Raw genomic sequence first — 13621 nt, forward strand, 5'->3', positions numbered from 1 at the left:
GCCATCAACGCATCTAAGCGTAGTATGGGGTGTCATCAAATGAACACTCGCCATGAAACACGATGTCGCTGTAAGTCCAATGGACACGGTCCAATCGTCCCCCAATCTTCACTTGTATATCACCGGTCCATGCCTCAACAGCTCTACGCCAAATTTGAAATCTCACCATATGCAGTTTCCATGGAAACGCATCCCTCGCCATAAAACACGATGTCCCTTTAACTCCTATGAAAATGTTCAAAAAGTGCTCAAAATTCACATGTGTGCTAACAGTCCAGCCGTGAAGACATCTACGAGACAGTTTTGAGATTTCTTCAAATGCCGTTGCCATGGCAACACAATGCTCGCCATGAAACACGGTTTTCTCATAACTTCAGTGAAAATGTTCCAAACGGCCCAAAACTTCACAGGTTTGGTAACGATGCAGCCATCAACGCATCTAAGCGTATTATGGGGTGTCATAAAATGCCGTTGCCATGGCGACAGATCATTCGCCATCAAGTTAGTTCAAAAGTTTGCAGTTCAAATATTCTGCTGCTTTTCCAAGCCTTTTTACTTTCTTTTCTTCACTCATCACACATTCAAGCCCCCAGTGTTCATGTATCATTTCAATCTAAATTCTTCACTTTCTTCTTACACATTACATTTCAGCATAGCAGTTTAGCGTCAGCTTTTCAGCATAAAGCATTCCCACTAGCAATTTCTTCAGGAATTGCATTCTCTAGTTAAGACTAGTTTTACAGTTTGGCTTACAATTCCAGTTTATGCAGAATCGAACTTAAAAATCAGACATCAAAAGACATCGTGTCTCTCATGTCTGCATTAAATATGACAATGAACATTATGCAATTGTTTTAACCTTGAATCAAACCAGTGACTTGAGTTTTAAGGACAACATTGCTCTAAGCTGGGTCACAAAGGGTGGGGACATCCCACAATTGTAAGTTGTAAATGTGACGTAAACTTTTGGGCACTTCCTGCACCATACCACAACAATACAAGGGCATCACATGTGAGTCATGGGTCACAAGGTCAAAAGGGTCTTTGTTTAGGTTAGTGGAAAGTTCATGGAGGTCAAATGAAATGTTTTCCATTGTGGCACAAGTTGTTTTTCCTCCCTCTTTGTACTGTCAAAATACTTGCTGCTGATGTCTCTATGTGTGTTCAGGTACTGGATTGTGACATTCCCTGCAGAGTTTAACCTGGACCTGGGTCTGATCCGGTTAACAGAGGAGTTCAGAGATGTGGCTGCTCAGCTGGGCTCTCAGGAACATTTCAAGCTACTCGACATCTCCACCATGTAAGACACGAATACACATATAACCTTTTAAAAACTATTGGTCAGTGGTACCAAGTCTATTTTGCAGCTGCTACGTAACACATGACCAAAAATAATTAAAGCCTACAAAAATGGAAGTGAATAAAAAGAAAAAAATGTGATGAGTTTTAACAAATAAAAAGTGTAATTCTATTTTTTTGCACAATTTGTTTAAAATCCATGTTAGCAATTTCACAAAATAGTCCATCCATCTGACAAGTGTGGCATATGAAGGCGTCGGTTAAACAGCATGATTATACTACACAGGTGTTCCTTGAGCTGCTGACAATGAAAGGCCACTCTAAAATGTGCAGTTTTTATAGACAGCAAAATGCCACAGATGTTCTAATGGAGTGTGCCATTGGCATGCAGGACTGTCCTGTTGCCCTCACACTGCTATTAGCCATCTCAAATGTTGTTTCTGAGAATTTAGATGTACATCCATACCGGCCTCTTTCCTGACCTGATTACAGTGGGTCAAAGTAACTGACTTGATTGGACAAATGCTCCACTCAATGGCGAATTCTTGTACCTAAGGCTTTAAGTAGCTTCAGACGGTAGGCTATACATTGTTTTCAATAAATAGGACTGTATCAGATATGTTTTAGATTGTTTTTGCTCAAATTTAACAAATTGTTATCCCTGTAGTCCGTCGTACGACTGGATGCGTAAGTTGACCCAGCGCAAGAAGCAGGCTAAGAAAGGAAAGGCCTCCCTGCTGTTCGACCACCTGGAGCCCATGGAGCTCGCTGAACATCTCACCTTCCTGGAGTTCAAGTCCATCCGGAGGATATCGGTATGTCATTGATCACATATGGAATAATACACTTTCTTTCCATGATAGCTCTAGCTCTCCCCTGCTGAAAAAACCAGCATAGACCAGCATGGATGTCATGCTGGTCTATTTTACCTATATCTATGGTTTTAGCTGGTGAAGCTGGTAGTTAAGCTGGTCCATGCTGGTGAAGCTGGTATTTATGCTGGTCTTCCAGCAGTCTTCAGCATGGGGAAGCTGGTACACCAGCATGGTCTCATTATGTTACAGCTGGTGAAGTTGGATTACCATTTTAGCTAAATAAATAGAGAGAGAGACATAGACAGAGAGGGAAAGAGAGAGAGAGGGAAAGAGAGAGAGAGAGAGAGAGAGAGAGAGAGAGAGAGAGAGAGAGAGAGAGAGAGAGAGAGAGAGAGAGAGAGAGACGGGTTGAACAGCCCTTCAACGACTATTGGATTGATATTTGGTACAGACATTCATTGCCACCAATGGATGAATTCTACTGGCTGGCTCTTCTAGTGATCATCTAAAGCAGCGGTTTTCAAAGTGTGAGGCGCGCCTCCCTAGGGGGGCGCCAGAGAGCTTCAGGGGAGGCGCAGCGTGAGAAAAAAATTACGAGAAAAAGATTAGTAAAGTGTCACTTGCACACTTTTGACTGTCTGTGGAGACAGAGTTCCCCCAACTCACCAAAAAGGCTGTAAAAGTGCTCATTCCCTTCACCTCCACCTACCTGTGTGACGGCCCCTACACACGGCGGCGTGCGTTGACGCTTGGCAGTGGGCGTGTCTTGAGCTTGGGGAGTTTACGCGAGCAACGCGACCAACAACCAATCACATGAATCTCTCCTGTCAATTGCATAAAAGGTTTTACATGTCACACTTTATATGATGAACGAACAAACGAAGTACACTGGATATAAACTCCCCAAACAGGCGAAAACCTACCAGTTTCACCCACTGTCTCTGCCACCTCCCTCCATGCCTGGCTCCTCCGGTTTGTATCGCGGTAGGTGAACAGGGACTGATCATAAAGCACCGGGTGATTCCCTACCGCTACGATGATTTTCTCTTCCATTTTTTGGCATATGAGGAAATGAACTGCGGTCTGGCTCTCCCAGCATACACGCGGTTTGATTGGCTAGCGCTTGAATTGGCAGATTTGCATAAGCGGGATTTGATTGGCTGACGCCTCCGTCGAAGCTTCAAAAGTAGAACATTGCTCTACTTTTGCATCGAGCACCGCGAGAAAAGCTACGCTTTGCTCCCACAATGCAGTTCGGCGAAGCGTGACGTCACCCCATTCAAAGTGAATGGACAGAAGCGTTGAAGAGTCAACGCACGCCGCCGTGTGTAGGGGCCGTGAGTGCGGGTTTTCCGCATTGACTTTGATCAAAAGCAAGTACCAGTCAAAGCTGCAGCCAGAGGATGATCTGTGTTTATTCCTGTCTACATTGCATCCCCGCCAGAGTCCTGCACGGGTCTGATTTTCAAGACCCGCTCCTGCCCTGTACCCGCGACGTGCAATACCGAACCCGCCCCGCCACCCGCACCCAATAGTATTGTGAGGCTGAACAAAAGGACCTTTTGACTATGTAAATGTAGTCTTTTAAAAAACCAAAACATTTACAGACTTATATGCTCCCGGCAACACACTGAACGTCAACTTTGCCTCCTTATTACACTCACCCCTACTTTAGTGGGAACAATGAGTCTGCGTCTTTGATGCGCACAGGCGGATGATGCGGGGATCAGAGTCCTGCATCGGGTGACATGCAAAAAAAGTGATTCGCAGGTGTTATTTTTTCCCAAAAAAAATCCGGGTTCGGTTCTGGGTAAAACAAAGAAGATGCGGGTCGGGTCGCGGGTGTTGCATAATAAATATATTTAAATAATAATAATTCGGGTCGGGTCTGTTGAACTAATTGGCAATATGGTAGTAAATGTGTTTAAAGGTCCTGCCCTCTGGCCATACACTCACACAACCACGGGCGCCGCCAGATTTTAGGCCCCACCACCAGGCACAGGCCATGCCAACCAAGCACAATTGCTGTAACCACACCTCCAGAACCCAACCGACTCATTTATGCTTAAAATAACTCTACCTGTACAGGCTTGCATCTATCTTGTAGTCCAATACTAACTGCACAATATTTACTGACACTGAGCTGTGAAAATATAACACTGTGCAGACGTGCAACATTCTGCTGCAGTAGAATTCCCTATGTGATATAAGACTAACATTCCTGACAATATACCTCAATAGTCATCTTTTATGGTGTAAATGCCTTTTTAATAATAACATTTTTTAATGGAACATTCTCAACATGAATGCATAAATCCAAATAAATATAACTTCAATATGTGGGAAAATACTGTGTTTGAAATGTATAATTGAAATTAGATGTTAGCTTTTTGTTTTGATATATATATATATGTATGTTGTATTCCAGTCTCCCTTCAGATATGTTAAGTGGCATGGCATTCAACACAATGCTGCTCACCTCCTTCAGTTGGGAGAAAAGCTGGTTCAGGTTCAGCATTATGGGGGGACAGGGCTGCTGATCCTAAAGATGGATCTGTTGGTCCTGGCTCCAAGGGGAGGGACAACTGATTTAGTATGAATAGCTGCTAAAAAAGTACCTGCATTTGTTAAATGTCAGCTAAAAGAGCAGTGAAATTAAAAACCTCTGCATTTTCTTTATAGATATTAACAGTACTTAATGTCAGCTTAGTAAAAAAAAAACACAACAATTATTATTTACAATGGACTAGCTTAGCTAACAGACACATTTCCACCACTCATGGACCACACCCACCTTTTCTCTTGAAAAACTGGGTGACATACTGTCGCCCTTTAGTCCCTCTCTCTTGTCTTTCTCTCCTTTCTTTTCTTTTTGAAAGCCTGACTTTGTTAGTCGTTGAGACATGGTACACACTTAAGTACTAGCATCCCTGCTCCTCACATGCTCTCACTCTCTGCTAGAAAGTGCCGTTTGGAGGCGGAGGCGGGACCAAACCATTACATGTAAATAGAAGGGGGTGTACAAACTAGAGGCTTTGGATAATTTACTTTTGGAAGAAAATAAGTTAAATGAATTGTACGTTTAGTGAGTACATTATCAATATAACGTTCTATTAATGTTCATTCTTGATGAATGATGAAAGGTTACTTAAACATTTTTTTCTTAATGTTCTAAAATGGTTTGGGCCCCCGTGGTGAGGGTGTTTGGGGTGGCCAATAGGGTGGCCAGGATTGGCCACCCCCAGCTCCGCTACTGCATTCAGGTGACTAGGGACAGGTGAGAGAATTGATTGGATGGAGAATGGTGATGCAAGAGCCCTCGAGGTAGTGGCTGGAGACAGGGACTAACACTACGGAGACAGAGATTGTGACTGATACAATAGAGCCATACATAGAATATATTTAAAAGAAGAAATAAACATTCAACTTCTAAAACATTTTATGTTTAAGTTATACCTTGTTCACCAGCCTTGTTCTTTAGGGACAATCAAGGTTCAGGCTGCAGCCTTGGTCTGGTGTAACAAGAAGCTTGTGATGGCTAAGACTATTATTTGCTAATGTAGGACAGATACTACGTTATTGTATTAAAGACATTCTTTTCAAAGTTGAAAGTTGAAAGGTCAAATTTCTTTTGATGAATTATTAAAATTTACATTTTGAAGCTCAATTAAAAAATACTCTGAATATGGTTAACTGTGTGTACCACTGATAAAATGTTCCTGTATATTTCCTAGGAGGCTGAACACCTGCTGCAGAGCTTTAATTTAGTTAAATGGCCTCTGGGTGAACTGCCTTTAAACACTTTATATGTGTGCATGGGTGCAAGTCCTTAAGATGTAATTTAATGACGTAAGGAGCTTCTGCTTTAGTTCACACTACATTTTTCTACTCATCTCAAAAAATGACATTTACAAAACATAATTACGCTTCAGTGCTGCTGTGTGTGACCGCTTGACCTTCCTCTGGCTCTATCAGGACACATGTTGAGCTGTGGATAAAAACACTAAAAACTCATTGGCAGATTGCCATAATTGTCAGGTCACAATTTTAACTTCAAATAAAATATATTTTTAAAACTTGTAGGTAAATGATAGAGAGATGACATTTGAAAAGCACATTCGTGGTTCCATGGGGATGGTTCCTTTTAAACTAGACTCGAGGATAACATGGCTTGTAAGTTTCCATCATCCTTTTTTATACCAATAAGAAAAGCAGTGTGATTTTGCAGTGCAAAGAACAAAACAGGCTTTAGTACCAAATGAAAATCCCTGACAGTCCCTGAAGTCTAGATTGAATGTTGACTGATATTTGAAAACCATTTTATCTGCAGTTCACTGATTACCAAAGCTATGTGATCCACGGCTGCCTGATGGAGAACCCGACTCTGGAGCGCTCCATCGCTCTGTTCAACGGAGTGTCGCAGTGGGTCCAGCTGATGGTGCTCAGCAAGCTCACGCCTCAGACCCGTGCAGAGGTCATCACCAAATACATCCACGTGGCTCAGGTAAGACATCTCCATCTGCAGGGCTCTCAAGGGTTTTTTATCCACAAAACATGGACTGTGCATGGCTAGCATTCTCTTCATCTAATACGGTTTAGAAATATTTAACAGAACCAAGGAGAAAGCTGATTGGACAAGAGCAGCGCTTAAGCTTCACATGGTCCAGGCTTTAAACCCTGTCCTGAACTCCTCACCAGACATAAACAGAACCTTCTGTCTGATATTCATGCTGCTCATGACTCAGATGCAACAGTAACGTTTTGTCAACTCTAAACAAAAGCCCTCTTTAGAAAAGTAGCTCATCACATCATTGCTTTTGCTTTCTTTGTGCAACCAGTGCCTTTATTTAAGTGACAGGGTTGAAAGGGGGAGACATAGGGAAGACCCACGGCTAAGGGTCCCAGACCATACCCAGATTCAAACCCAGATCCTGCAGTATGGGCCGCCAGCTCTACCAACTGAGCTATACTGAGGCACGCTTTGGCTTTTTTGGTGTGGACTAACTATAGAATAACCTTTCTGGAGGCCTAATCTCGTGATGATATTGTATTACAGCATTAAAAGAAAGTACTGCATAAGTGAATGAAGATTTTTACACAATTACAAGATAAAGTAATTTGGTTATTATTCATCGCTCATCAAAATGCAGACAAGCATACAGTATAGGTTATTAGAAATAAGTATTTCAATATTGTGCAAGCATCTGAAGTCCTTGGGACTGTTTAAGCACAAAGTCTTCTTAAACCAGTTCAGGATGCTTCATGTAACAGAAAAGAAACCAAGCTATCACAATATGTGCCCATTTAGCAAAACCGCTATCGTACTGTAGTAAAGTGTGTTATAAAGTATGAAAGAAATTACAATAGAGCCCAAAATAAATAGTATCTCAATGTTAATTATAAATACTAAATAATGTCTGGAATAGGTCTATAATAAATACAATTGTTAGATGTGCTTCCCATATCCACTGTCCTGAAGGGCTTGAGTTTGTACAGAATGCAGCACCACAATAGTGTGGATGCCTTCACTGAGGCTGTCACTTTTATTTATATGATTATTTATATATATCTATATAAAAATGTAGTTATAAAGGCTTTAATTACTAACGAACAAACATGAGTGTTTCAGTATTTCTTAATATTAAATGAAAATTAACATAATATTTTATTGATATGTTTGAAAATCGTACAAAAATGTTTGAAGAATATAAACACTGCTACAGAACTGTTTCAGTTGTATTCACCTACCATGTTTTCAATAGACCATCACAGTATGAATGTGAATTATAGTCAGGGGTGCACATAACTGGTACGCATGCGCGGCAAAAATCTGAATTGCGTAACGTCACTTGTGTCACTACGCGCCTTTGCGTACCTCAAAACATCAAAACAAAAGACATATTTCGTCTACACGTGTTTCTTGTCAACACTCAATGGAGTAAACTACGAGACATGTCAAAAAACCCAAAGACATTAAGCAGCTCCGTTGCCGTTTCGCTCCCTGCAAAATATCTTCGGACTTTCCGTGACTGACTGAACTGGGTGCTGGCCGAGCCGCGCAGGACATAACCGACGGACCTGTGAAGTTAGGCCCGGACACACCAGCCCGATTTTGGGAGTCAGAGGCCGTCAGAGGCCGTCAGAGGCCGTCAGAGGCAGTCGGGCATTCGCGGCGCCCTACTCAGGTTTGTGTGTCCCGCACCGTCGTCTCTTTACGGCACCTTTTCACACCTCCCGACGCCTCCCGGGAGGTCAGAGAAAGGGTCCTTCTCAGGTCGACTATTTTCATTTCCTCGGTCCTCGGTCCTCGGTATCACCGGAAGTTGATTTGTCTGCGCCATCTTGAGAAGCGTCCCATGGCTCTTATTTCTGCCGGAGGACCGAGGACCGAGGAGCGAGGAGCGATAATGGAGGAGCGATAACCGAGGAACCACCAGACCATCCTCCGGTGAAATCCTCAGATACTCTCCCCGCCCCCTTACTGTGTATCGCTCACTGATTGGACGATGCAGAGCATGCAATGATCTGATGCTTCTTGACATGAGAGCAGAGTTTCCCAGCGGAGTGAAGAAAACACATGAAACTCACGGGACTCACTCCTCAGTTTATACTGTGTTTTGTTTCAATTCATGTATAATTTAGTTACAAATATGTGATATATCTGAACAACAAAGTGGTCAAAAATTATTTTATTCATTTATTGGAAACATTTTCATGATCGCTTTTTCGTTTTACATTTTCATTTATTGTCATTTCCATTCAGTCAGTCATTAAGTGCTATTTAAAATGTTAATTTGCTACATATCCACACAAACAAACAAAGTGTGCAATCCAATGATTAATGAATGTTAATCTAACTGGGTTTTGATAGATAACATATCTCTTTTTCTTCTCTGAATTATTTTATTTCGATTGTGCACTCTAATCAATATTAATCCAACTATTGTTCGTTTATACATTTTAAGAATGGCGTTTATCTTTTTTGAGAATGAGTTCTTATTTTATTTAATGTATAGAGTGGCGAAGTCACGCCCATCTACTTCCGCCCCATGGGACCTTATTTCGGAAAAATAATGTATTGAAGTCAATGGAGAGAGAAAACTTATCTTTTGATCCCGTTTGAATTGTGCCATGAATTACACATATGATGTTTGTCAATCTTAAAAAATAATTTCCATGTCAAAAAAGTCACAGTTTGTCGTAAAACTGTTGAAATATAAGACTATGAAAAATACGCAACTGGAAAGACTACAAATCCCAGAGTCGCGTAAGTGATGTCACAATTGTTTTCCTCCACTAAAATAGAGATAGCTAAGATAAGATAACGCCATATAGATATAATCTATCTATATGGCGCTGGCTAAGATAAGATAACTTTAACAAGATGCCTGTGTGCTTAGTACCAGGTTGTTATCATACCAGCAATGGGTCTTGCTCATTCTTTTGCTTCCCGTCTGATGAAAGGACCAGGAGTGGCTTGATCAAGTTAGCTACCTAGCTAGTAGCTAGCACGTTAGTTAGCATTACAGCCTTGTCATTTTTATTAGCCTTAACATGAAGTAACATTAAGTAACCCAAAATGTTAAACAGTAAGAGTAGTAGTCATATTTCGTGAACCCTTTGAAGAGTACTGTCACCGGTGTGGTCATTCTATAATACACAATTTAAGCCCGGGGGAGAAATGCTAACGCTAACGCTAGCGATCTTTTCTACTTCATGCTATCTGCACAAATGGTTGACATTAAACATTAAAACGACTAGGCAGTTCAGAGAGAATCAAAGGAAGGCAGGCAGGCAGCTTTGCATGACATTCTTCAGGACGTGTTTCATTGTGGTGATAGTGAGGGTAGTCAATCGTTTTGTTGACAAGACAGTAGTGACGGCCATCTTGGTGACGTGTGTTGTTGACCAGAGATGTAGTTCATTGAGCGTTTCACACAAACAAATGTGTTACTTCACAGTTTTACGACACATTTTTTTTTTTTTGACTTGCAAAATTATCTTTTAAATTGACAAACATCATATGTGTAATTCTTGGCACAATTCAAACGGGATCGAAAGATAATCTTTCTCTCTCCATTGACTTCAATACATAATTTTTCCGAAATAAGGTCCCATGGAGGTCCACCGGAAGGGGAGGGACTTCGCCACTCTATTTGGGTCTACAACAGATGATACAAATGTTTGTGTCAGTAAATGTGTACTAACAGAGGCGGGGGTGTTTGTGAAAATAACGGGGACAGAGCTGGCTGCTGTCAGACGAACAGCTGTGCGGCGTCATCACAAACGGACGTCGCTTAACGTGACGCTCCGGAGGAAAGGACGTCCCATTGCTCTTAAAACTAATTTCCCTGCTTCTCGTGGTTTCCTTGCGTCTCTCCATGCTTCCCTGGTGGGAGGGACTAAACGCAGGGAAACGACGCAAGTGAGGGACGCAAGGATTCCATTTAATCGACCTGAGAAGGACCCAAAGTCGGTCCAAGCAATCACTCTGCTTGGCTGTTCACACTACCGCTGCCTGCTGGTAAGGACAGTTATTGCCACTCGTCGACTGAAGTATTTGCGGTGTGTTCGTAGGCGGGCGACGTAGGCGGGCGACGTAGCCGACGCAGCCGATCTGACTGATTTTAAATGCCATTTTCTTAATGTCTTTCATTTTTTTTGTAAAGCACTTTGAATTGCCTTGTGTTGAAAGGTGCTATATATAAATAAACTTGCCTTGCCTTACCTTGCCTTGCCTTGCCTTGCCTTGCCTTGCCGACGCAGGCGACGAAGCTGACGTAAAAGTCGGGACGCCTTCGGTACGCGTTCTTTGGTCTCAGGTGGGTGTGCACTGTGTAGCGGCCTTTACAGGAGGCAGAGGCTTAGATCACTGGACGACAGAGTTGGTCACCGTGTGCACAGACAGGGTTAACGTCGGTATGAACAACAGAATTGTGCCAAAACTCGGCCAACTGGCTGCAGTGGGAGACTCCCCTGTGCACATTCTGTGCCCCGCGCACACACTGGAGAACTGCGCAAAATCAGCTGATCACAACGTTCACGCTCTGTGGTCAAGCTGCTGCAGTTTTATTTACAACAAAGTGGAGTAAAACACACAGCTGCAAACTTACTCAGGGTGTTATGGAAGAGTTTGAAATCAGACAGAGGTGGAAGAAGTACTCAGATATTGTACTTGAGTAAAAGTAGAAGTACCAGAGTGTTACTCTGTTACAATAAAAGCCCTGCATTCAAAATGTTACTCAAGTCAAATTAGAAAAGTATTATCATCAAAACATAGTTAAAGTACCAAAAGTAAAAGTAGTCATTGTGCAGATTGGTCCATTTCAGAATAATATATATGATATGTTTTGTAATGATTGATCATTAAAGTGTTATCAAAGCTGTTTTACAAATTAGATCAAAGTCAAGTAAAGTACAAATATCTCAAAATTGTACTTAAGTACAGTACTTGAATAAGTGTACTTAGTAACTTCCCACATCTGAAATCAGATATGACTTCAAGTCATGTGATCATTTCTTAGTATTTGATCCTTCCACTTGGCCTCAGGAAATGCAAGAACTTCACAGTTTTGGCAACAAGTTTTGGAGAAAGCAAATCGGATGCTTAAAAAGAGACAGGGAGGTGCATCTTCATCATCTAAATAAATAGAGGACAGTGAAGGAGACACTGAGGAGGACCACGCTTCGTGTGGGGTGAGTACCAAACGCTGTCTCCTGGTACTCATCTGAGTAACTCACTTAAGAAGTTATGTGCACCCCTGGATATAGGGTTGATCCAAGGCAGCATATCTTTAGAACCACTCTCATACATTTCTAATGATAAGTGCAATCAATAACACATTATCATCTCAGAATCAGCATCTGCTTTAATGAAGAGAGTCTAACATCTCTTTGGTTAAATTACATCTTATTCCAGGTTCCTGTCACATGAATGTCTAAACGTATTGATCCCATCTTCAATTTCTCATGAAGAAACTATATCATCAAATATACAGAAAGACTCATCTATTGAGAGAGCAGAGGAGATGGTGTCCTGCTGACAGGCTCTCAGTGATGCTCTCACAGAACACACTGTATTAACCTCAGGGCCATCAGAGTATTATGGGTTGTTTTCTACGACACATTGATGTTTGTTTGAAATATCAAAATAAATGATAGCATCCTCCAAAATCACAGGTTCCCGCTCCATCAGTTGAATCACTATTATTCTATAGTCCTTGCTCTCCAAACCTAGCAGCTGCTCTCTGCTGCAGCGAGCACTCTGATTCGCTAACTCTACCTCTACCTTTGTACCACCATCCTGATCCATCCAGCTCCAAATGCTCTAATATTGTGATTATGGGGTTCATTATGTGTCTGACTGCATGTTATGCAGCTGACACTGTTTGAGCATTATTTGACATCCTGAACCAAAAACCCTTGCTGTAGTGCATATAGGGAAATAACGTGCATCAATATGTTGTTTTGTTCTCTTGAGCAGAAATAATATGTTGCTAACATGCTTCTACTGTTTGTGTTTGGATACGATAAGACATACATGTACTTTTATTGATCCCTGTTTTGTCACAGCAGCATGAAGACAAGCATTCACATGAACGAAACATTCAATTAAATACAAAACAGCAAATATATCTGTATGTTCAGTAAGAATTAAACAAATTACCAAAGGAGAAAAGTTCATATCAACAGTGAAATATGTATACCTAGAGTATCTCTATAGAATATACAATATTATTATACAGATTAACATATAGAATTCAGAAGTATAGAAGTCAGTCAGTGTACTTTGTTAGATAGATAAGTGAAGTGCCTGAGAGCGACAGCCTCGTATTTAATGTACAAACTGAGTGTGCTCTAAATCCTCCCATCTTACTCTCAGCAGGAAAGCAAATAAGCATACTTCCAACAATGTGTTAATAAGCCATTTTTACACTGAAATATAAATATATTCTGATCAATTCAGTATTTAGATCACCTCTGGACTGAAATCTGATGCCAAATCTCATTAAATGTACGGTACCTAGGAAACATAAACTAATGTGTTCATACTACTTAAAGCTATTTAAGTGGTTTTTTTCATTACAGCTTTTCTTTGATGGTTGTCGTGTATTCTATTATATTTTGTATATATCTCCATGTATTTCACTGTCACTAGAAACTCCTGCTTCTGCAGAACTTCAACACTCTGATGGCGGTGGTGGGGGGGCTGAGCCACAGCTCCATATCCCGACTGAAGGAGACTCACTCTTATCTGGCTCCAGAAGTTGTGAAGGTAAGTCGATACGAGTCTTTAAATTAACTTTAATGAACATCCGCTGAAACATTCAGTACACACACACACAGAGAGGCCTGCTCTGTACAAGCTAATGCACAGTTAAAGGAGATCCAATGCTGATGTGTTTGTATGGCGGCAGACTTAGACGTGTTTTTTTTTCATTTATATTTCTTTCTAGGTAATACAAAAATATAAATAATAATACACTTTATTTATAAAGTTTCAAAGT

At 41.2% G+C, this 13621-nt stretch overlaps 1 protein-coding gene across 5 annotated transcripts in view; it reads left to right on the top strand.

Moving 5' to 3' along the window:
- rasgrp3 (RAS guanyl releasing protein 3 (calcium and DAG-regulated)) overlaps positions 1-13621 on the top strand; it is a 79531-nt gene that overhangs the window by 30153 nt on the left and 35757 nt on the right. For 4 of the 5 annotated variants that reach the window (XM_034122461.1, XM_034122452.1, XM_034122443.1 and 1 more), the window contains exons 5-8: positions 1169-1300; positions 1967-2114; positions 6445-6618; positions 13273-13389. In XM_034122461.1, coding sequence (XP_033978352.1) covers positions 1169-1300; positions 1967-2114; positions 6445-6618; positions 13273-13389 — 571 coding nt within the window. The remainder of the gene's footprint in view (positions 1-1168; positions 1301-1966; positions 2115-6444; positions 6619-13272; positions 13390-13621) is intronic. The other variant, XM_034122462.1, reaches the window with a different exon arrangement.

This window comes from Trematomus bernacchii, unplaced genomic scaffold (assembly GCF_902827165.1).
Source record: "Trematomus bernacchii unplaced genomic scaffold, fTreBer1.1, whole genome shotgun sequence".
NCBI lineage: Eukaryota > Metazoa > Chordata > Actinopteri > Perciformes > Nototheniidae > Trematomus > Trematomus bernacchii.